The sequence below is a fragment of the Ostrea edulis genome, chromosome 4 (assembly GCF_947568905.1).
Source record: "Ostrea edulis chromosome 4, xbOstEdul1.1, whole genome shotgun sequence".
In the NCBI taxonomy this organism is placed as follows: Eukaryota; Metazoa; Mollusca; class Bivalvia; order Ostreida; family Ostreidae; genus Ostrea; species Ostrea edulis.
In genome coordinates, this window is record NC_079167.1 from 77374447 (window position 1) to 77399944 (window position 25498).

A 25498-nucleotide genomic window follows, 5' to 3' on the forward strand; every position below is an offset into this window, starting at 1 on the left:
GTTTTTGAATAAATTCTGCTTCATATGAATATAAAAACAGGTCAGCTAACAAAGGAGCACAATTCGTGCCCATGGGAATTCCAACAGACTGTTGGAAGACCTGATCACCAAAGACCACGAAGATATTGTCAATGAGGAACTCTAGCATATTTTTTATTTCAACTTCAGAGTACTTGTGCGTGGAATCAGAGTGGTGTTTAACAAAGTAAGTTTTTGAATGACTGATCACTAGATATGAATATTTCCGTTTTCCGTATTTGTTGAAGAAGCAACTGTCTATGATGTCAAAAAGTCTAGTCTTTAATTTATCGTGAGGAATGGTCGTGTATAGTGTTGAAAAGTCATAGGTTTTAATGCTATTGATTTGGGAAAAATTCTGTGATTTCAAGTTTACTAAAAGCTCTTTAGAATTTTTTAGAATCCTCATTGGATTAACACCACTTCTGGCATATGTAGTCGCACAGTAAGTTTGAAGTTTCTCCTTCACAGCTGTTAACATTTTCGTGAGGAGCAAAGATAGGGCTTGGTAGAGCACTTACTGGATCCAGCAATGTATCTCTATTTGTAAGGGTTTTTATTTAGTTTAGGAATCCAGTATAGGTACGGTAACTCATATTCATTCGACCCATTGACTGGAATATTAAATGTGTCTAAAACTGAAGCATGGTTTTGAAGAATTTCGTCTTTTGAAAGGGCAGTTGGAGTATAAGTATGATTACTAAAAGTGGAATTAATGCCAAGTTCGTTTAAAATACAGTTGTAATAATGAGCCTTACAAACAAAGACAATGTTCTTACTAGCTTTGTCAGCTGGAACCAAAACATATTCCTCATGTAAAACTTATACGGTACCAATTTTGATGCACCAGATGCGCATTTCGACAAATAATGTCTCTTCAGTGATGCTCAACCGAAATGTTTGAAATCCGAAATAACTATGAAGTTTTAGAGCTAAATATAGCCAAAAACAGCGTGCCAAAAAAAGTGAAGCCAAATTCGTCCAAGGATAAGAGCTATGCATGAGGGAGATAATCCTTAATTTTGAAATGAATTTCTAAATTTTATAACAGCAATTAAATATACATCCGTATTTTCAAGCTAGTAACGAAGTACTTAGCTACTGGGCTGTAGAGACCCTCATGTAACCTATCTAATTCTTTTATCACTTCTGGTTTACTAAACACAGAAGGATAGATGGTACGTACTTTTGTTTTCATATGTCTAATGCGGGATTTTAATATCCCTCTTATGCTTTTAACCCATTCTGACAATGTATCAAGTTCTTCTTTTTCATATTTAGCCGATCGTCTGGCATAATCTTCGACAGAACTCATAATAGAGATGAAGTTCTGTCGCCAATTAACAGACCGAGGTTCTCTGTATTTAGGACCTTTAAGAATAAGTGATTCGAGGTCCTCATTTTCAACTATATCAACATCACCAGTAATGACATGTCCAGCTGGACTCTAGTTGAAAGGAGATGAAGAACAAGAACATGTTGGTGGATTACGTATAAGATGGTCTATATCCAAGCACTGCAAAGTTTGTTTATAATTAAAAAGTTTGGATGCAATAGTAGAAGTATAGCTGTAGGAAATACAGGGTGTAGACTTGAAATTGAAATAAGTTGGAATACACGACTGAACCCTTTTATGACGAAGAATGTTGCTTATGTTGACGGCATCTATTCCTTTGTTTGTAAATTTGAGCTTAATGAACTCATAATATGAGTTTTGAGATTGATCACTGTTCGTTATATTCACCTTTCATCATTGGATAAATTTTTTTCTATTTGCTGGATCGTTAAATACTACTATTATTTCTCGCATCTTCTCTTCCTTTTGTTTTAATTTTTTTTTGTGTTAATGCAAAATGTTATACTTCAACATAGAATACGCGTTACTTGTTAAAAGTAACATGTATATTGTTTCTTAGCAAAGTATATAGAAAATGCTCTAACAGCTTTGGCAATGATGAATCCTTCAAATATAAACATATCAAAATGAAATATCAATAATAATCATCATAATGAATCAGTTTAATTCAAAATACATTTTATGAATGATCTCTTAATGACAGATTCTGATATGAATTATCATTGCGCATGTTGAGTTCGTGATACTGGTGTACATCGTTATCGCTGATTTCTGATGGCGGTGATATTTCGGCACTAGTGATATATTCAGATGAACACTTCTCTTGTTTTCTGTTATAGAGTAGCCTAAAATATAGTAGAATTGATATGAATTATAAAGACTTTATGGACTCGTGCAGAATATTCATAACCCACAAACATATCTTACCTCAATAATATAACAATGACAACGACCAGGCTAAAGTTGATAATCAGTAAGATAGATAAGGCTACGATGTATGTATCCGGAGTACTATACTCGTCATTACTAACAATAGGTACCCCTGAAAGAAAACAATATTCAAGTTTTAAATTCTTTATTACTACCTGATCACCAGAACATATGATAGATTACAATTTGTGTAAAAATTCAGATTCTAGATTATTTTTTTTTGGGGGGGGGGATTATTTGAAAATGTTTAATATCATATTTTGTACAACTATGGAGTAACTAACTGAAAATGACCCACAATAGCTCAGAAAGATTTAACAGAGATCAGCAGATCGCTTCACTGGTAATACAGCTGTAAAACAGTACTGGTTCAAAAGATGATAAGTGAAGATAACCAACAGTGATCTGAAAAAGTATAAACGATGATAAACTTCGGTATCAAATCAAAGTAACAGTTATCACTAAATATTGGTGATATCGCGAGTAAAACCATCACTACAGTGTACAAACCTCCAAGGAAAACACGTCAAGTGAGATTTGATTTGGGGAAATGATATTCCAAGTTTAGTGTTTTACTTTTTGAACGTAAAGGTTATTTAAGTTCAGGGAAATCAAGGAATGTTTGAAATGCAGAGTTGTAAATATCTCTAGACGTTAATCATATTTTGAATAAAACAGAATGCATCTCTTGCGCATCGTGTTAGCCAGAACTGTCAATGGTATAGTTAATGAAAGATGAAGATAACGAACAGTGATCAATCTCCTAACTCCTACAAGCAATACAAAATAGATAGTTAGGCAAACACGGACCCCTTGACACACCAATGGTGGGATCAGGTGCCTAGGTGGAGTAAACATCCCCTGTCGACCGGTAACACCCACTGTTAGCCCTATATCTTGATCAGGTAAACGGAGTTATCCGCAGTCAAAAACAATGTGCCAAGAACGGCTTAACGTTTGGTATGAGACATGTCAGACAGCATTTGACCCAATGATGGGTTGTATTGACGAACTAGATCGTTATAACGACCATAAAATTTGCAAAATGCTGACTTCTATCAAGACTGTTGAAGTCCCTGTACTATCAACTTGTTTGTCAGTAGCTTACCTCTATTTAAAAACTGACTATATGCAGAACAAGCTCTTGCATATCGAATCAGTTGAGATATATCAACACCATATGCTATATAAACACCAGATGCCGGTGATAATGGAATATTGCTACATAAGTATGGGAAGTTTACGATGGAGAAGCTGAAATCATCCCGTTTGTCATACTGTTGAGTTGTCAGTTTGCCGTTAATGTCTACGTTCAATAAAGATGTAAGTATGAAGCAGAAGTAAATGACTCTGTAGTGTCCTTTATTTCGAGCTCACAGGGATATATTAAATCGACATATGAATGAAATCATATGGTATAATGGATTTATTTATACAGGTATGTATGCTAAAAATAATATATCCTGTGAAATAGATAAAAATTGTATTTAGTAATGTACTGTTGGTACACCCGGCTGTGTGTGAGTAATTCCACACGATATTTCATTTGTATGGATTCAAGTGGTAAGTCGACGAGGTAAATATGTAACTTATACATTTGTATAATATGGTTCTATTTTGAACATTAGCTTTTATTCCCATTGTGATTGCTAGTTCACGAAAGAGGAAGGAGGCTTAAAGCGATATATGCAAGGTGAAGAGCGATATATATATTGCCGAAATATTTAATGCAGAGAGTCTAAAAGTTGTAAGACATGATCAAGGCAGCATTAATGTCATGCTTTGTATCTCAGTAAAGTTAAGGAAACAGGAATTTACAAGAGCTTTTAACAAGCTTGATATTTGTCTTTTCAGTAGATAGATGAAATAATTGTTTATGAATATGAGTTCGACACGTACTTTCACTACAGCCAGGGGGCATTGTCCACCCAGAGGAAAATGTGCAGGATCCGCCAACATTATCACATTCGCCGAGGCAGTTCTGAGAACAATTCTGGGAGCAGTTTATTCCATATGTTCCTTTGTCACATGCTTAAATATATAAAATACAGATGGTCTCAGTTAATGAAAAAGGAGCAATATTATGTTATACGTATATTATTTGTGCGTCGTTGACAAATTTTTTCTTCTGTTTATATTTCTACGCTGGGTTTTGAAACTTATAATAATGTCTGATTTGCCCACCACATTTTGGAAAACGCACCAATTTATGAAACAATTTGATATATTTTATTAATGTTTAAACTAAGATCTAAAACTTTCTTTTTAATAGCGTAGGTGCTTTTGTGCAATTCATAAATGAACACATTGAAAACACGTACAGTGCATTACAAACATTATTTAGGATTTTTGATTTTTTTTGTCTGTTTTATCATGTCCCTTCGAGAATTCCTCACTCAAAGTTAGGCATCACAAACTGGGATATATAAGGTACTGACGCCTGCTGCAACAGGGGACCTCCATTTTTAAATTTTCTTCCGATAGACCCGCGGCTCACACTTCTAAATGCCGAATGTTTTGCGAAGGAAAACTCAATACTTGTTTCTACGACTAATGTTTGACATAACAAAAGAACGAGCGGGGCTCGAACTGACAATGACCCTGACTCAAGGCGAAATGTTTTACCACTGAGTCAACAACGTAAATGATACATTGTTATACATGAATATGATTATGGATTCATGCACTATTCTGAGCATAGAAATTAGTATTCTAATATATACGGCGGGTGTGACCGGTCAACAGGGGATGCTTACTCCTCCTAGGCACCTGATCCCACCTCTGGTATGTCCAGGGGTCCGTGTTTGCCCAACTATCTATTTTGTATTGCTTATGGTAGTTATGAGATTGATCACTGTTCGTTATCTTCATCTTGCACCTAAGGCATTACATCTGTGTGTGCGTGTGTGTATTTCATTATTATTATTTTAATACGCCCTAAAACTGATGTTTATTCTTATCTAGTATATTTATGGTATCTTGTGTTTTCATGTTTTATATGTACAATCAGGATATGTACAGCTACGGACTGTTTACATGTGATAGCACCTTTTATATCATTGCTTTTTAATGTTTTATTTATTTTCTATGTATTATGTGTATAACATTCTGTTGTAAGGCATATATGCCTTGTAAAGCAACCTTGAGCGTACATAGTGTATGAAAAGGGTGCTATATAAATATGGTATTATTTATTTATTTATTAATGAAAGCATAGTTTACAAACACTTAAAAAATTACTATATTGATAATGTTAACATGCAACTCCAAAAATCGAATTCTTTAAACGTGCAAAATTACTATTCTATAGTAGAATTAGAAAGAATTATGAATTACAAAACTATTTGAAATTTTCAATTGTGAAAGTATTATGCTATTAAAGAGTTAAGAATATCTGCCCACCCTTTAGAAATTGAAACTGGTATATATTCAAAACCATGTATTTCAAACCGTTTCTCCCAGTTTTGTAAAACTTATGTTGAATTAGATGAGTTACATTCTTTATATGACTGTTTTATGAATAACGACAAGAAAGTAATATTACCCTTTGAACATCTACGATTCAAATGATGATACATCAAAGGGAAACCATTGTAAATTATTATGCAACCTTGTCAATGCAGTTCATGCTAGAAGGTTATGTGAATTTTTATATGAAAATTTTGACTTGTGCAACAAACGTAAAGTGCTGTGATTATACCAATGAAAGGCGAAAATAACGAACAGTGATCAACTCATAACTCCTATAAGCAATACAAAATATATAGTCGGGCAAACACGGACCCCTGGACACACCAGAGGTGGAATCAGGTGCCCAGGGGGAGTGATCATGGTATATGCAATACTAAATTGCATACATGCAGTTTGACGTCACATGTACATGTCAAATATATATACCTGTATTTACATATATGTATATCTTGGATTACAGCCTTCGTCACATTTTCCTGTTGTTCTGTTACAGGGGAGGTAACTCAGACACTGTCCACTACAGTTATACACACAATCAGGGCCGTATGATTCTGCAGGACACTCTGATAGAATACAATACAAATCGGAATATTTGCAGTCATTCACCGGCATTGGTTACGTCTCCATATGAGTGAAATATTCTCGAGAGGGACGTCAAACAATATTCAATCAATCTATGGTTTGACGGGGCCGAGAATGAACCCCGGGCTCAACATTAGATGTTTTAATGTAGAATAACGTAATTAAGATAACTCCAAGATGAGTTACTTCCCCTTTTCAAACGTTCAGCGGTGAAAGTTATACAATTTTGCATATGGACAATTACGAAATGGTATCGTACGTTTTTTGTATACCAGGTATATTTAGCATAGCTAGTGATTTACAATCCCAGTTCCACTAAAGCTATAACACTGCAGAAAACGAAATTGACTGATGTATTGAAAATGAAGATATTTCGTCTGATGTACTGATATCGAATCTTTTATTTTTTTACTTTCAATGACATATTAAATGTAACAGTCAAGGAGTTAGTGCCAACATTTACTATAATTTATTCAATAATGTACATTATATGATATCAATTTGAATTCGATTGACAGAATTTGGAATGGTTTAATTACCTTATGGAACTTTTATATACTTTAAAGAATACAATCTTAATAATTTGGTAAAAACCGATTGCATGAAGTAATTGTACACAGCATTTTACGTCTACAAATTGAAGTGCTACATGTAACTTGACGAAATGATTGTAAATAGAACTATTCTACTTCGATCGATACACACATTGTGATTCTTAGTACCTGAGGGAAACAATTGAAATGTAGTGTAGGACGTGTGGTGACAAACTCCAAAGATCTTGAGGCTTGACCCAGGAAGCCGTTGCTCTAATCACTGACTTTGCGACCATGACTTACAAACGTAACAGTTAACTAGAGATCGTTTTTATGAAAAACAAATTTCTCAAGAGCTTCCTAAATTGGAAGTGCTCCAAATAAAACCTCCCTTTAATGTACTGCTTGGTATGAAGGATAAAGCATGAGCAGGACAATATACACTATGAACTGCAGTAAGCCACATAGGAAAAGTGTTCATAAACTATTTTACCACCCACCCCTCATAGTCACCAGAACTTTAAGGATAACAAATGGATCCCCTTGTTCCGATAATTGTACAAAATTTAAGTTAATCGGATAAGCAATATAGGAGAAGTGATCACAAGCTATTTTAACATTATCCACCCCTCTTAGATCTATTATAACTTTTAGAAAAATAATTGGATCATCCTGTCCCGACAATATGCACATCTACAAATAGCAATGAAGCATTGTACAAAGTTTTAAGTTTATCCGGTAAGCTATATAGGAGGAGAAGCGTTCACAAGATTTTGTGACAGACAGACGGACGGATGGATGAAAAGTACAAAAACAATGTTTCCCCCTGAAAGAGGGGAGACATAACAATATGCTATATGGGGGGAGATATAATTCTTCAGAGATAGAGTATTTTCAAAAATAGAATATTCGTTGGCAAAATATAAGTTAGACACTTACTTTCACTACAATTAGGGGGCCCTGTCCACCCAGAGGAACAGGTGCAGGATCCGTCAACAGAATCACAAAAGCCCACGCAGTTCTGAGAACAATTCTGGGCGCAGTTGAGTCCATATGTTCCTTCGTCACATGCTTAAATACATACACTATGAACATATTCGCAATTAATGAGAAATGAACAATAAGTGTTACTATCCTTTATAAAGTACATACTTTTGTTGCAGAAACTTCCCAAGTAACCGGGAATACATCCCTCCAAACAAGATCCATTGATTGGATTACATGTCATATATCTGCAATGACTGCTGCAGTGATTTCCACAACCTTTGCCGTACGTTTTTACCGAGCATTCTAGAAGAACATTAGATGGAAGCAATATAAGTTTATTTATTTATCATTCGAGCTTTTCCTGCAAGATGAAAAATTGAAATTCGGACATCTAACAACAATCAATCCCATAAATTCTATAAAGAGCACAACATTGAGAACAGGACAAACACAGACCGATGGAAACACCAGGTGGAATCAGATGCCATGGAGGAGTACGCATACCCTGTTGACCGATCACACCCGTCGTGGACCCTAGATCTTATTCAAGTAAACGGAGTAATCCGTAGTCAAAATTAGCATAAAATGAATGATCTAACAATCGGTAATAAACACATCAGACTGCATTAAATATACGTGTATGATGATGTATGTCATATGTAGATAAAGCTCAGATATATTCTAAAAATTAACAGTATTACAGAAATGCATTTTGGAAAAATAGGTATGCACTTTATTGATCATTTTTGTACTAATTTGTTGATCATTTGAAATACCGAAGCTGAAATATTTAAAAGCTATATGATGCAAAGAATATTAGTAAGAAACGTCATATCAAGAATTACTCTTTTCGCATTTGAGGGTCCTCCATCCCGGTTTACATCCGTATGTACAGCTGCCTGTGATATGGTCACATGACTGATTGACACAGTTCTCGTTACATCGTATAGAGCAGTTTTCTCCATACCAACTATCAATGCAAACTAAAAGAAGAGAAATGGACAATGATAATTATCTCAAAATATCAAAATTTACTACGGTTGCTAGGGATATTTTGCCACTGATTTGTTTTCGCTAATACCCTATAAGGGTCAATCCAATGTTACGTGAATATACGTATTACTTTAGACTACCAATAATCAGTATTGTGCAGATAAAAAACGGAGCAAAATTGTTTTTCAATCCATCCTGAAAAAAATTCCACAGGACAAATATTTCCAAAGATACCATATCTATTTTTCTTTGATAATTCTTGATGAATAACACGTATTTTGAATAAAATCAAAATAAGCTTCCATAACACATCTCATAACACAGTTCATAAACTGTCACATAGCATGTCATATTTCATATTGCCACGAAGCAGATACTTTTCATAAACCTTAAGTACACAAAAATTTCATTGTTTGGATTCTCTTCGATATGTGACAGTAGGATAAGGTCAGTGAGCCAGTTGCAATATGTATGTGAATCGTCAACATTTCTGAAGAATGAGTTGTATATTCATAGGGAGATACATTGTCATTTGTCATTGATGCCGCACACATGACTCTAGAAATGATTTCCACATCACTTCCCGGTCGCGCTAGAGCAGTGATGGAGTACTCGCCTTGTAACCGGGAGGTCGTGAGTTCGAGTTCCTCTCATGCCATGGCTGCCTCAAACCTACGATGTAATCATACCTGTAGGTAGTGGTTGTTCTTTTACTAAACACTCGAAATTTAGAAGTTAGAATCATAATCTTTCGGATATGACCTTAAAAACGGAGATCCCATTTCGTGACAGGTTTTTGCACAATAAAGACTCTTGCTAATTCTCTTGATTAATTAACTTCCTTGATGCTTTCAATTTAAGAAAAATGAATAATAAATGGAGTAATTTTTTGAATTTCAAGGACAGACAGATATAGCTATGTATGTATGCTATTTAGAGGAAAAGTTCAAATTCATTTCAGACTGCAAGTTTGTTGTATTTAAGAACTGGATACTTACTTTCCTCGCATCTATTTCCTTTGAATCCATCGTCACATCCATGTTCACAATGTCCGTCTCTATGGTTACAATGATTACTTTCAGATTGACAATGGGAACTGCACCTCTCTGAACAATTCAATCCGTACCGACCAACTGAACAGACTACCAATGTGATTAAAAATTGTTTATAATTTCATCATATCAAAATGTTCTTCAGCAAATCATGGCCGGATTCAAGTGTCAAAATCATTTAATGATAACCATATTAGAGAGATATCATGTATGTTTTGAATTATACAGTTATTGACTGGGTCCGATGACAGGTGCTGTTTGATTGACCAGACGGCCACAGATCCGTTCGAAGATTAAACAAAATAGCCGTTGTCCGAGGACACAGTCTATAACTATTTGTTATACATCTTCATTTTCTAGGTATATTTTTTACCAGATGCACATGGTTTGTTGAGGTTTAACAAGACAGAATGATTGCGTACATTTATAAACGTGTCCACTACATTTGTAGTTTAAAAGAAAACATACCCAATGTCCTAATTGATAACCAATAATTACTTTTGTCGTGTTTCTGCTCTGTGTTTCATATAATGAATGTGGGAGTGGGTTTAACAGTTAAAATGTTGGTTCTAAATCGTATAAGTTTTAGATGGGAACATATTTTAGGTGTATAACAAAATAAAATATCAAAGTACAATACTATTTAGAGCTTACTTCATCAACTTAGAAACAAGAAATACTTCTGTAATACCACCGATAACGTATTTAAAACATCAAACTACACTTTCAACATCAACCTTTATCACAGAGTTCCCCGGTATATCCTGGATTACAACCTCTGTCACATCTTCCTGTTGCCCTGTTACAGCGGAGGTAACTCAGACACTGTCCACTACAGTTATACACACAATCCGGACGGTATGATTCTGCAGGACACTCTGGTAAAATATGATTTAATCCAACAATTTATTATTTTGAAAAAGCGTATACTTTTCCGTTTCACATCTGAAGCTACTTTTTTGTTGTTTTTTATAAGTGTAAATTTACAATGCATTGATATTTCATCGTTTTTATCTTTAAAAAATTCCACTACAGTTAGTATATGTATTTTATTTGTTTCAGACATCTTTAAGGTAACGACAAATGAATTACGTGTGTTGCAATGTATTCCTGTCCATCCGTTGTCACATCCATAGTCACATTGTCCAGTGGTCTGATTACAGGACAGGTTGTCTCTGCAGTGTCCAGTACACGTAGATCTACACTGTAAACCGTAATATCCAGCTGGACATGCTACGAAAATTAGACTCTTTTGATAAGATATCATTTTGAATTGCATTTATTTATGAGAGAGTAAATCATATTTTACTGAAGTATTAAAAGTAATCTTACATTTGTTACAAAAACCTCCCACCCATCCTGCAGTACAACCCAAACACGTTCCGTTGACAATATCACATTTCAATTCCTGACAGTTGTTTGGACAGGGTAGATCACAGTTATATCCATACACACCGGGATCTTTACAACCTTTAGATATATACAGATACAATATTAGATATATACATGTTACACACCACAACATAGGCTGCAACATAAAGAGGTTTATCCCCATCATATCAATAAACATGTCCTTTATATTTGAGCCACATGCTCTATTTTGTGCTTCAAAATTGTTATTATAACTTATTGCTGTCTTTTTCACTTACGTTATTACTGTAATATACATATATGTTCCGTGTATTTGCAACCTATAAGCAGTACAACTTTTCGAAATAAACAAAAACAATACACTCATCATAAAATTGTAAACGGATTTGTTTATTTCTAACACACTGGATAATGATGTAGTACAATACAACACACATTATTATTATATTTATGATATTAATTTACATTTATCATCCACTAAATGGATTTTTAATTGTATAATTGGTAGCATGGTATTACCTGTTACGGTTACTTCACATAATTCAGTGAAAACTATAGTTGTTTGATATCCAGTAGGATAAGTTGTCCCGTCAAGTCTTTCATTGTAGAATATAACGTAACGTGCATATTTAACACAAGTTGTACTGAAATCCAAGGTCGGTAACTCCTGTCCGTTCTTGTAACACAGATACCCATCCTCCTTTATAGTTGTGTTTGACACATAGAGTGAAAAACCAGCAAAACGTCCTCTTTGTCTCATAACTGAAATTATCAATTTTTGATGACACTGTTATCAGTTGGAAAAAAGAGAACTACTTTTCCTCGATATATAAGCGATGAGATTTGACGATTTGTATCAACTTTCTATTAGAAAACCACATTTCGTTTATCTATATGATATGTATTTTGATCAAAACATTGAAATCGATGAAGACAACTGGAATATGTAAAATGTTAGTAAAAGAGCACGGTACAAACGCGATTGCACCTGTGATAGGTAACCTTTAAAGTGAGCGTCAAGTGAAACAGTCTAAACAACAATGTACTGATACCATTCCCAAAATAGGAAAGTGTAACAACTGCATAATATACTATACACTTATGGACTGTTTAGTAGGGAGACATCACAAATTATCTTGTATTAGTAGGGATATCACCTTCGGACATGATAGATTTATTAGAATCTAGAATTAAAGTAATATATCAAATATTTATTGACTTGTGCCGTATTTAGAATTTCAAACGACAACAAAATCGTAAAAACTTTTCCTGCAGATTTAAATACATTTTTAATGGTTTTCGAGGGGTGTAATCAATGTTATCCAAAATTACATGCACTATTTTATTTTATATCCAATGTAATGCATTTATTCGATGTTTATAAGTTTAACTATATACAACAGTTAAACCAGTATCAGCATAACGAACATATTCGATTTTGACGTTTCAATAGAATCACACAAAACAATACGTCCAGTGTAAATGTTCGTAATGTATTTTAAAAAAAGAAGCAAAAAGTAACCATCAAGCAAAATGTAAAATTGCGATAAATTGGGAATATCTATTGTTATCTGTGACCGTTAATGTTGACACCAACGTCATTTTTAGAATTTATTAATTAACGATCCCGCAAATTTTTAATTTACTTTTATCAGAGTTGTCTCGCTTGCGCCATTAAAATTTATAGAATAATTACCGCACGTGAGGTAGACAATTCGTGACCAGCCCTCGACCAATAAGATTGATTGTATTATTATGAAGGATAATAATATTTAGATATTGCGTGTAGATGAGGGTAACATTGAAAATTTTCACCCGATTGTACGGAAAGCACGGACTCCTGGATATACCAGAGGTGGGATCAGGTGCCTAGGAGTAAGCATCCCCTGTCGATCGGTCATACCCACCGTGAACCCTACATGTATATCTTGATAGGTAAATGGAGTCTGTTGACATTTGATCAATCAATACCATGTGATGCTTTGTATATTAATTTGGGTTTTCACGAATATTACAAACGCTGAAACGACGTCGTCTAACAATCTACGGCGAACCGTACTTGCATAAAGTTGACACATATGATACTTTTTATATCACCCGTTTTCAAATAATGTTATCCGTTGGTAGATACTATCACCCTGGGGCGCGTGCTTATTATTCTCTGAGGGAAATGTTTAGAATGTTGTTTCAAATGCTTCTCGACCAATCAGATTGAGTATATTACAAGAATTGTGTCAATTGATATGATGTATTTTGTGTGAGACTTTGTGATGCAGCATATGTTAATTTATTTTATGGACAGAAATGCAGGATGATACAGGGGATGCTTACTCCTCTTAGGCACGTAATTCCTCCTCTGGTGTGTCCAGGGGTCTGTCTCTGCCCAACTATCTACTTTGTATTGCTTATAGGAGTTATGAGATTGATCACTGTTCGTTATCTTCACTTTTCATTCTCACGATATATTTCATACAAAAACATCTGATTTGCAAACATTATCATTTCATTATATAATACATACCAGATATACAAATATCTTTTACTTCCATTTAATTGATGTAGAATTTCTTAAAGTTTTAATTATCATCGTTTACATTCCAAATGAAAATAACGAAATAAATATGAAATATTATCTTTAATCAACGCTATTAACTGTATTAATCTACAAAATACACATCCAAGAAATTTGTTTGACATGATTAATTTGTAGAAGAGAATGAAACCTTTATTTGTGTAATTTTACAGCAATATGATTTCGAATTACCTACATGTAGAGTAGTTACTGGAACTAGCCAGCATGAAAAACTGCCGTAGCATCTACATTTTAAATAAAAGTAAATCCAATTAGATGGGTATGATTAGCAGGCCGGTAAGAATATAGAAAGATTCGAGTAATTTCTAATTTTTGATCATCAGAGGACTCATTTAGATAATGTTATTAACAATTAAAAAGGGAAAATGAAAACATGGCGAAATGGACATAAAAAGAAAATCACAGCACTTATGTATCAAGACATAGATAATTAAACTGTACAAACCATACCATATTGTTCTCCATTGTCTTTGAACTGTATTCTGATGCTGTAGATGCTGAGTACTTTCTCAAGGTCAACATACCACCATGTCCATTTATCTGGAGTTGTAGTTCCAAAAGGTGCTGTCCTTGTACACGTGTTAATGTCTCCATCCACTGCATGACTGGATTGATACAGCTGACATGTTCCAGTTTCTTGGCATTTGGGTACCTCCTTGGCTTTTTCGGTCTCCTTATTCTGAGATACGATTTCTGTAAATGAAGAAACATATTCTATTACTATCTGAGTGTGGAAATAATCACCTTTTCACTGATAAACATAATTTTAATCAGAACAAGTAATGGTAGCTGCATCGTCATAATCAATCAAAAATTTGAAATGTACATGTAAAATTTATAGGATCATTCCAGTGTTGCAGTAAGAAAACGACGTGAACTGCATTTATACTTTCCAGGTCGAATAAAACATAATAATCTTGTTGCAAATTTATACAATGTAAACTACATTTTGATGTACGACGGTAACTGAATACTAGTTAAACTTGGTTTAATTTCATTACATTGTGTGAGGAAAACTAATTTGGAATAGGTGGTGCACTGAACTGTAGAAAATGGGGACCTTATCTTGTTTCGGTTTGATTCTTAGTACGGTGTAGTAATATTAGTAACAACACTTCACTAGAACGAATTACGAACGAGAAAGTTAACAGTACAATAGATATAAACGATGTATTGTTTACTTACGGTATCCATAAAACGTAGTCAGGATCATTGATACCAAAACGATAAGTGTCTGCATATTCAAAATTTTAAAACAACAAGGAAGTTTTGTTTTAAATTTAAAGAAAAATATAAGGCGATCAACAGATACCATATTTCTAAAGTTTAGAACATTTAATGACCATGATAAAGTTTAAAGTTTTCCAATATTTCCCTCTTCAGAATTGAAATAATTAATTAGAAAAGAAAGTTTTATACATTTAGATGTGTACAAATTTCTAAAAGACGGATGCAGACTTGTCTTTATACAGTTATACTTGAGGAGACTGAACAGGAGTTTTGGATAATGATCGACAGCGAGCATTTAAAGAGGATCTAAGAAATTACTACTCTGTGGTCAAGGGACAATATGAAACAATCATTTAAAGCTGTATGACCCGATGTTCATGTATTATTTGTGTACATAATTACTTTAAAGCTGATTAATTACTTTATAAAGTTATTAACTTTCCCTTAAGTATATACTTGAAAACAGCTGCATGTAAAAGAAAACAGTGCGAATATTATTTAGAAAGTAAATATAGTGGCTACATATATAAATCATCCCATAATAGACGTCTATAAATAGACACACGTGCGTCAGGGGAATCCCAACATGATGTATTACCTCATACGCAACTGTCTAGTTTTAAGGCTGAAAGAGCGTAAAACAACGAATTACTAAGAGGTATTTGATATTTTTATTTCTATTAAACTTATGGTACGGTACTGTTATAACAAAATCCACAACTTTACACAGATAAGACCACCGATGATCTGAAAGTTTGAACTGGTCACGTGAATGTCACTTGAAATGGCAATGACGCTGTTATTTGTAAACATCGATTTAAAATCAAATTATTTGGGTTAAAACAGGTGAAATAATTTATGATATGTCGTACAGTCTAATAACTACATACGTGCGATGATTTAATAGCGTTTTTACGAGATGGAAAAAAATATTGTCATTCGGACCATACAGCTTTAAAAGCAGATTGTAAGTCCAAAATGTAGCTGTAGTTGCATAACCCACGAATTGTTTCTTTTTTATGGTAATCAGCTAGTCTATAGATAAGGAGGGGTATTGCAAATTATATACATGTTGACATACATGCAGATTATCGAATGACATTGTGAAATATTTCATGCACTATTCATCGATTGATGATAAGGACATATCTTCATCATGGCTTCTAGATTAATTGGTATACACATGGATGCATATTTACTGACATTCTAAGGATAACAAGGTACATTTCTTCAACAACTGTAATATTCTGTTGAGATGAATAGCACTTACTGTTTTGTAATACATAATGAAGTATTAACAAAATCTATCATATTCTGATCAGGTCACTCGCCTTTCTGCATTTAGGATGAAAATGGGAAAATGTGAGGACGACCATTTAGAACGGAGATGGGAAAATGTGAGGGCGACAAAGCGAAATTGCAAGGACGATGGATTGAAACACCATGGCGGAGGAGCAGAGGAAGCTGTCATCCATATCAAGGAGTTTCAAAATTGCATCCTCTTTGTGATCATAAAGGTTTCAGATATTCAATAAGTGAATCTCAGCAAATAATGGTAAAATAGCTGATATCAAAATATTCCGATATTTGCGAGTTAAATGATATCAAACCATCATCACCGTGATGAAGTAGTTCAGGTCAGCATACTGGAATTTAGAGATACCATAAGTGATGTCCCTTATACGTATGTCGGTCATTTCAAGTGATGGATGAACTTCCATGGCAGTATGCAAGGTGAAGATAACGAACAGTGATCAATCTCATAACTCCTACAAGCAATACAAAATAGATAGTTGGGCAAACACGGACCCCTGGACACATCAGAGGTAGGATCAGGTACCTAGAAGGAGTAAGCATTCCCTGTTGACCGGTCACACACGCCGTGAGTCCCATATCCTGATCAGATAAACGGAGTTATCCGCAGTCAAAATCAGTGTGGCAAGAACGGCTTAACAATCGATATGAAACACGTCAGACAGTATTTGACCCAATGCGAGGTTGTATTGACGAACTAGATCGTTATAACGACCATAGAATTTGCAAAATGCTGACTTCAATCGAGACTGTTGAAATCCCTGTACCATCAACTTGTTTGTCAGTAGCTTACCTCGATTCAAAAACTGACTCTACCCAGAACAAGCTCTTGCATATCGAATCAGTTGAGATATATAAACACCATATGCCGGTGATAATGGAATATTGCTACATAAAGGTGGGAAGTTGACGATGGAGAAGCTGAAATCATCCCGTTTGTCATACAGTTGAGTTGTCAGTTTGCCGTTAATGTCTACTTTCAATAAAATATCTAAGTATGAAGCAGAAGTGGACGACTCGGTGGTGTCCTTTATTTCGAGTTCACAGGGATATCTCAAATCGTGGTGGGGTGTCAATTCTTTAACATATTGTTAGTTATTTTGGGCAGCAACAATGTTACTCTAAAATATCAATTTATCCTACATTTGCACAAAATTAACAGTTCTAAATTTTGTCTGCGGTTGAACAAAATCGAAACAAGAACGGATATTTGAAACTAGAGTAATAAATCATAACTTACAAAAGAAACAGGGCATTGATATGATATCTTGATAAATTTATAAATCATTTGTATGATGTTCCGGAGAGGGACATTTTAAATGCCCTACTCCTAATATTTCTTCAGTAAAATACTGAGTAAAGCATTTTCTTTCTTATATAATCAGATACCCCAAATTGATTTATAAATGTCATTGTGTGTCTTATCACATTCCAGTATTATTATATAACAACTTCCAAAAAAATTAAAATCCCGTGGTGATCCAGGTTAGAATAGGTCTTCAGAGTTGCATATCGTACAAGTCCATTTAAATGCCTCCAGGTGAACAGCGGAACGCAATCATGGCTTATAGTTTATTGAACACTTTACTACATCACCAGGGGAGGAATAATTGTAACATGCATATCAAATAAAATAAGGGAGCAGTTCTTAATATCAGTACACAATATATGGAATACCGTCATACTCAGTACCCCTTGCTGGTCGTGATAGGTGACTAAATGGGGCGGTTCTTCGGATGAGACCGCAAAAAGGGAGGTCCCGTGTCACAGCAAATAATGGTAAAATAGCAGGTGTGACACGATAAATATCCCTTCCTGCTCAAAGGCCGTAAGCGCCGAACATCTAGGTCTAAATTTTGCAGCCCTTCACCGGGAATGGTGACGTCTCCATACGAGTGAAATATTCTCCGGTGGGACGTTAAACAACATAAAAAAAATAGGTACTAGAAGTATGAAAGACACAGGGATTGATGAGTACAATCTACAATTAGCAGTGGAAATTCGGTCTACCTTATATCATATCAACTTGCCATATTTATTTAGCAATATTCCATTATCACCTGCATATGGTGTTTATATATCTCAACTAATTCGATATGCAAGAGCTTGTTCTGCTTATAGTCAGTTTTTAAATCGAGGTATGCTACTGACAAACAACTTGATAGTACAGGGGTTTCAACAATCTCGATTGAAGTCAGCATTTCGCAAATTCTATGGTCGTTATAACGATCTAGTTCGTCAATACAACCTATCATTGGGTCAAATGCTGTCTGACGTGTTTCATACCGATTGTTAGACCGTTCTTGGCACACTGATTTTGACTGTGGATAACTCCGTTTACCTGATCAGCGCATAGGGCTTACGGCGGGTGTGACCGGTCAACAGGGGATGCTTACTCCTCCTAGGCACCTGATACCACCTCTGGTGTGTCCAGGGGTCCGTGTTTGCCCAACTATATATCTATATTGTTTTTAGGAGTTATGAGATTGTTCGTTATCTTGACCATGCATGAGTTTTTCAATGTTTAAAGCTCTGTTATTCAAACAGATATAATTTGTTTATGCGTAGTAATTATGCTGCAGATTAAGAGAAAATACAAGTATTTATAGTTTATATCTGCACTAATGGAATTTCAAGATCATTTCGTACGAAAATGGCATGACCTTGAAATTACACGTTAACAAAAAATATCCTTGACACCCACATTTGCGTGTCTCAAAAGAATGCATCCATTCTATAGTTGTTGCAGACAAAATATAGTATCTCTACGTCTCCAAGTGATATAAGAAGATTCCATCTTTAAAGTTTCCGAAGTTGGATAGATTATTCAGTCATCGATGACCTTAGAATTTTAAAGTTGTAATGTTCGTATTTCTCCGCAGTTCGATTGTAAAAAGGGAAATAATGTGTTTTAATATAGCTGTTATTATAGGATTAAACATTCTTTTTGAAGAATTTATCGATGTGTAAACTCCGGACATTTTACTCACAAACTGAATAAAAGTGCGAAGCACTTTTATGTTAAGTTTGTGAGTAAGATGGCCGGAGTTTACACATCGATAAATTCTTCAAAAAGAATGTTTGATTCTTATAATTCCAATTCATTCACTTCATTAACAATTGCAAAAATTTGAATAGTTTCCCCGCACTATGTTATTTGTTTTCAGTCGTGTTTGAATACATTGCGTTTTCGGATTTATTGATGTATAAACTCTTGTTCAGCTTTATTTTTGTCCAATCAAAACACTTGTAATAAATAACATTGGAATTATTCTCCAATATTGATTAATAGGAGTGCCGTATGTTGTCACAAATGCAGCATATACTTCGTTCTTAATGAGTTCCTCATTAATATTCATAAATAACCGAAAACGAGGCTATCGGGTGAATCGGGTGTTGTCAACATATACAATATGGCGGAAAATATGAAAGCGTCTAACAACTCGACCCGAGATTTGCAGCTTATTCCCGACGGTATAACATTTGGATTTGTAGAAGATTCCATCAAATCGACATCTTCAAGCCTGGGACAGAAAGAAATAAACAAAGGCTACAAGTACTTCAGTGAGAAATATATTTCTGATATAAAAGGTTGGTAGATCGATCGATCGATCCCTTAGTCACTAAGTTAGTGAGTCTTACTTTCACTAAAGTGTTTGGTAACGCACGCTTCGTAGCGACAATTATTTTGCATTTAAAAGTTTAGATCTTCAAGAACAAGTCACGTATTAATTTCTGCTTTGCCAAATTTCTCCTACACCCTAATTTATAACCAAATATTGCATATGTGATGATGCAAATGCGCAAAAACAATGGAACAGCTTACCAGATTACCTTAAAATGCCTCTGGGAAATCTTTTTCAAAAATCTTTTGCATTCCTATTTGTGCAAAAAAAATAATAATGAACTTTTCAATTTTGGAAACTGTCAATATATATAATACATAATGTACATTGTCAACTAAGAAACAATGCAACTAACTTGAAAGTAGATCTATATATCATCACAGTTTATCAGATACTCCAATGTGTACAAATTGTATTAATTCAGTTGAAAATGCCTACCATTACTTTTTTTGTTTATCCAAATTATACACATTGCAGAAATGCATTGTTACAAGCCATACAAAATATATTACAAATTGCTATTATCAACAACCTACACTTGAACTGTTGTTATTATAGGGTAGTCCTAATCATGAAAAACAGAATTAATATAAAAATATTTGAAGCATCACTGCAACTAAACGTGTTTACTTCTACTATTGTTTCTGCACAGAAATAAAAAGGAACCGACAACAACAACTCTCCGGGGGTTGTTGTTGTTACCCAGTATATTTTTCATTTGGATTACAAAATAACAAATAATATTTGAATTGTCAAAAAGGTGACTCTATGTGCCTGTACTTACATAGAGCAAGATCCTGCAATTTAATTATTCCTCCCCACACCCCTTCAAACATTATCCTGTTGGTACTGTTGCATCATTAGAATGGCTCTAGCTGATTCTGATAAATGTATTTATATTAAGTATTTTCAGTACTTCATTTTTTTAGGGAGAGAGTTAAAATCGGCTGTGCCTGCTGCCCAATCTCATTAATTTTGAATAAAATATTTTTTATATGTGTACTATCAACATGATCAAGTGAATGCTTTTCTCTCAAAGATACGTAATATTGTTTGTACATACAATATATAATTGATTTCAGGATGTTTGGATACTAGGATGCATCTATCAGTATATTATGCAGTTATTTCTGTAAATGTTTAGTTTTTTGGGTTCACATTAGATTACAATTAAGTTGTTCATGATTATATTTTGTTCAGAAATAATATGAAATCCAATTTTCTTATGAAAACATAGAACATTTACAATTGATTTTTCTTTACTCTTTAGTGTACCCAACAGACCTTGGCTGCTTGATACGAGCTAAATCCTATCGCTCACAAAGGAAAAATGAAGCACCACATGATGTAGAGGTATACATGTATATTCTTTTCAATATCATTTGACAAGGGGCAGGATCAAAAGATCAATGTCGGTTAAAGATTTGAATTCAAATAATTAAGGGGAGAGAAGGAAAAATTCCTTTAAGTTTCTGCCATTCAAAATGGATTACATTTTAGTGGAAAAGGATGAGTGACTGTTAAAACCACAAAATAATATTACATTTTAATGAACATCTAATAATGTTAATGTGTGAGTAAACAATAGAAACGATATAGTTTTATTGATACTCATATGTTCTTACTTGTTAGTTGATTAGTTTCAAGATTCATCATTTAGTTGCGGGGGGGGGGGGACTATGTGAATTTAGTTTTTCGTCAGACGCTAAACTTTTGATCTCACCCAACTGTGAATATTTACAGGTTTCACATTTTATTTCATTTGATCATTCTCATCTCTCAATTTAGACTTATTACTATATATCAGTTATATATCTTTTGAATGTAATGAGTGTCTTATGTTATGAGTTCAGGGAGTAAATTTCTAGCATGACACATATACTGTTGTTCATGAAAGTTGTACAAGTTTGACAAACCAGAATTATGCTCTCTGAACTAACAAAATAAGACATTAATTTCATAAGCATGCATAAAAGCCCTTATCTAATTTCATATAATTTTAATATTTTTAACAAAATTTTCAATTTTACTATACAATGTATATATGCATGAGGTGCTTTGTAAGATATGCATCTTTTAATTACTGGGTGTGTTTTCTTTTACATGTGTGTACAATATTTCTCTATAATATTATTACAGGTTGTAATCAGGAATGGTCCATCATATGACAGCAAAGCCAGCAACTGTTCTTGTGCCATTGGATCTGGAGGATGTTGTGGACATATTGCTGGTCTGCTATATTCGATAGCCCACATGAAGACAACTGGAATGTCAGCTATTCCATGTGATGTGGCCAAACATCCCTTCCACAAACATTGCACATTCCAAGAGGTGAGAGGATTGCTGGGTCAGTGTCCGATGATGTCACAGTCCAAGGATATGACCCAAAATTTCCACAAAGACAGACCAGAGGACTAAGATCTACGCTGTACAACCCAATTCCATCTAGTGAAGAGAAACTTGATGTTTATAAATTGTGTGAGAACTTAAGTGTAGTGGACAAGACATGTTTATTTCTCTCTAATGTCTCCTTAAGTGCCCAAAATAAGGATGTGGATACAAGATTTGGCAAATTCTCTAAAGGCTCTCCACTCGCCACACAACAAAAACTTCACAGTGACTATGTATTGAGTATTTTGGATGCAGGGGATTTACCAAATATACCCATGAAAAATCACATGGATAACGAACTTCAGGTAGTCCTCAACTACAACAAGAGCATCCAATTCCAATCATTAACTTTATCAGAGAATGAATGCTTCGAAATAGAAAAAAGTACCCGTCTTCAATCCCAGGATCCAAAGTGGCACAGGATTCGAAAGGATAGAATCACTGCATCAGTAGCAGGGGACATCATAAAAAGAAGGAAAGGTAACTTGGGATAGCATACAAATAATTCTGTAATATATTTAATCAAGAAATGATAAGTAACTTGCCATGTTATATTCTATAGTAATTTCCCCTGATTTACACCAATGAATCAAATTTGATGGTTATCTGTATTACACCATGTGTATTGTTACTATTGAAACAGATGAAATTTAGAACGATAAGAATTCTAATTTGATGATTTTTGTGTTTATAATATGATGGAAATGTATTTTTACTTTTCAGAGTATGGTCCACTAGTTGAAAGACTACAGTCAAGTAGAAAGGTTGTGACGGCTAGCATGCGACATTGGATAACCTGTGAGCCTCTTGCAGCAAATGCCTATGTTGAGGTTTATAAAGACCTAAATTTAATATTTCTCTCACAATAGTTAGACCGACTTGCTAAAAACAAATTTCATTTCAATTTACTTTTCAGAAAATTAATGATAGTTGTAAAATGTTTTAAAAGTTCAATTTTCATTCAAATTGTTTGTCTTATATCTTCAGAAATGTCAGATAACATATGGATCTACTTATACAAGTATATCCTTATGCAAGTTCTAAAATTTGTTTTTAAAAAGTTCAAATTTCATTTGCAGAAAATGAACAATGACCTCAACGTCTATCCTTGTGGATTAGTGGTGAATCCTTGGTCCCCATGGTTAGCTGCTACTCCAGACCGCAAGGTGTATTGCCCAACACTGAACCCCAAGTATGGACTCCTGGAGATCAAATGTCCAGTGAATCCTTTGTCAGAATGCCAGTACCTCACCAAGGATGAAAATGGATGCAAACTCAAGGAGAACCATGCCCATTTCTTTCAAGTCATAATGCAGATGGCAGTGAAAGGAATGGAATGGTGTCATTTCTTTGTGTGGACCTCAGAGGAGAGCCATTTGGAATTGATTTGTTTTAATATGGACACTTGGAAAGCAATGAAAGCAAAGCTTGATGATTTCTTTTTCTACCATTATTTGAATTAAATATAATTGCTATTCAGCTATTTGATACTTTATTTTTGGTCAAAGCTTAATATATTTACTAGTAAATTACAAATGTACATGTTCATTCTTTGGAATTATATCATTACGGCAATACATGAGCAAATTCAGATGACTGATAAAGACTTTGTTCGTTTTTATGGAATACAGGTTTTGACTGTGGAGTATTTGACTCATTTAGTGACCTTGACATTAACGATGACCTTATTAACCTTGACATTAACGATGACCTTATTAATAAACTTCACTTGGGGATAAATTGCATCAGAATTGACCTCCCATACAAGTTTTATGGAAATGTGCATAGTGCTTGACTTATATATAATACATGATTAAGTAATATAAATATTTAGGGTTACTTTGACCTTTACATGTACATGGTTTTGAATCTCTTAACTGACCTTCCTGCAAGTTTCATGAGAATGTGGTTCATTAATGAAAATGTAACTGACAGGCAGGCAAACAAAAGTGATCCCTTTGTAAAGGTATTTGTGCATTACTTCAAGGAATCTACTTAGACCAATCTTTCACTAGAGGACCTTTAAACAATGTTAGCAAATTTGCTACTGTCCACAACTGGTTAATAGTACCAACCATTGATAAAGGTATAACACAATCACAGAGATGGTACTCTTTGACCCGGCGGATGTGTCTTTCCACATGTATCCTCAATTTTGCAATGATTTGTGTTTGTTCAACTTCTTGCTTTGTGAACTGGCCTTGACTCATAAGAAAGGGTGGGTGTTGATTGAGATTCCAGTAACCTCTAAAACTTTGTTAAGAACAAAGCCTTTATCAGCCATGATAGAATCTCCACTTTCCAAAATATCTATCAAACCACTGAGTTTTGTTATCTCAACATCTGACATAGAGCCTATAAACAAATTAGAAACAAAACTTAGAGCACCATGAGGGGCTACGCCCATTAGACCTTTCCATGTGTATGCACTTTTATAAGATGAATAACATTTAGAACCAAGTGCAAGAGACGATGGTCTTTCTGTTTTGATCTCAGTACAATCAATGATGACGCGGGTATGTGGGTAGAGCGATTTAAATGACTTTGGCATTTTTTCATCTATCTATTGTCTACTTGGCCATATGTTGATGCATCCCAATGCAAAGTATAAGAAATTTGCCCAGGTTATAATATTCCTACTAACAGTTGAAACATGACAATTAAATCGAATGTCAAGATCTTGTTCCATAAGCCCACACTTCAGTCTACACAAGAACATAAAAATCAATGAGTAACATGTTTCTTTGCCTTCCCACAATGCTTTGCTCATTTACCTTCTCACCAGCTTGGTAGTAATAACTATGCAAAGAATTAGCTGCTGGTTTGACATAATCAAAAACTGCTGTAAACATTGACAAAGAAACAAAGCCAGTGTAAAAAAGAATCATGGCATTGTCAGCAGAAAATCTTTGCACCCCAAATCTTTCTATTTCAATTTTGTCTTTTAAACCTCTTATTTCATCTTCCCTTTTCTTTAATAGTTCTTCTAACTCCTTAATGTGCTCATTCTTCTTCTGTAATTCCTCTGTTTTACTATTTATAAAAGATTG

General features: G+C 34.3%; 2 protein-coding genes across 2 annotated transcripts in view; both read right to left on the reverse strand.

The window, feature by feature from the left end:
- LOC125669163 (receptor-type tyrosine-protein phosphatase epsilon-like) overlaps window positions 1-25498 on the reverse strand; it is a 343285-nt gene that overhangs the window by 61287 nt on the left and 256500 nt on the right. The window contains exons 5-7 of the mRNA XM_056163852.1: window positions 10661-10801; window positions 9870-10013; window positions 8724-8861 (exon numbers count right to left, since the gene is read on the reverse strand). Of these exons, the coding sequence (XP_056019827.1) occupies window positions 8724-8861; window positions 9870-10013; window positions 10661-10801 (423 nt within the window). The remainder of the gene's footprint in view (window positions 1-8723; window positions 8862-9869; window positions 10014-10660; window positions 10802-25498) is intronic.
- On the reverse strand, window positions 2037-4341 carry LOC125648702 (uncharacterized). Its single transcript, XM_048875709.2, has 3 exons — window positions 4205-4341; window positions 2303-2417; window positions 2037-2220 (listed from the first exon to the last, which is right to left on the reverse strand). The coding sequence occupies exons 1-3, from the start codon at window positions 4224-4226 to the stop codon at window positions 2055-2057; spliced, it is 303 nt and encodes a 100-aa protein (XP_048731666.2). The 5' UTR covers window positions 4227-4341; the 3' UTR covers window positions 2037-2054.

What these genes read in the sequence shown, in the direction of transcription:
- LOC125648702 (XM_048875709.2), bottom strand. Translation starts at nt 4,226, where the DNA reads ATGCCCCCTGGCTGTAGTGAAA. An exon ending in GCCCCCTGGCTGTAGTGAAA is followed by an intron (nt 2,418 to 4,204) that starts GTACGTGTCGAA and finishes GTTTTCTTTCAG; the next exon opens with GGGTACCTATTGTTAGTAAT. An exon ending in GTCATTGTTATATTATTGAG is followed by an intron (nt 2,221 to 2,302) that starts GTAAGATATGTT and finishes ACTATATTTTAG; the next exon opens with GCTACTCTATAACAGAAAAC.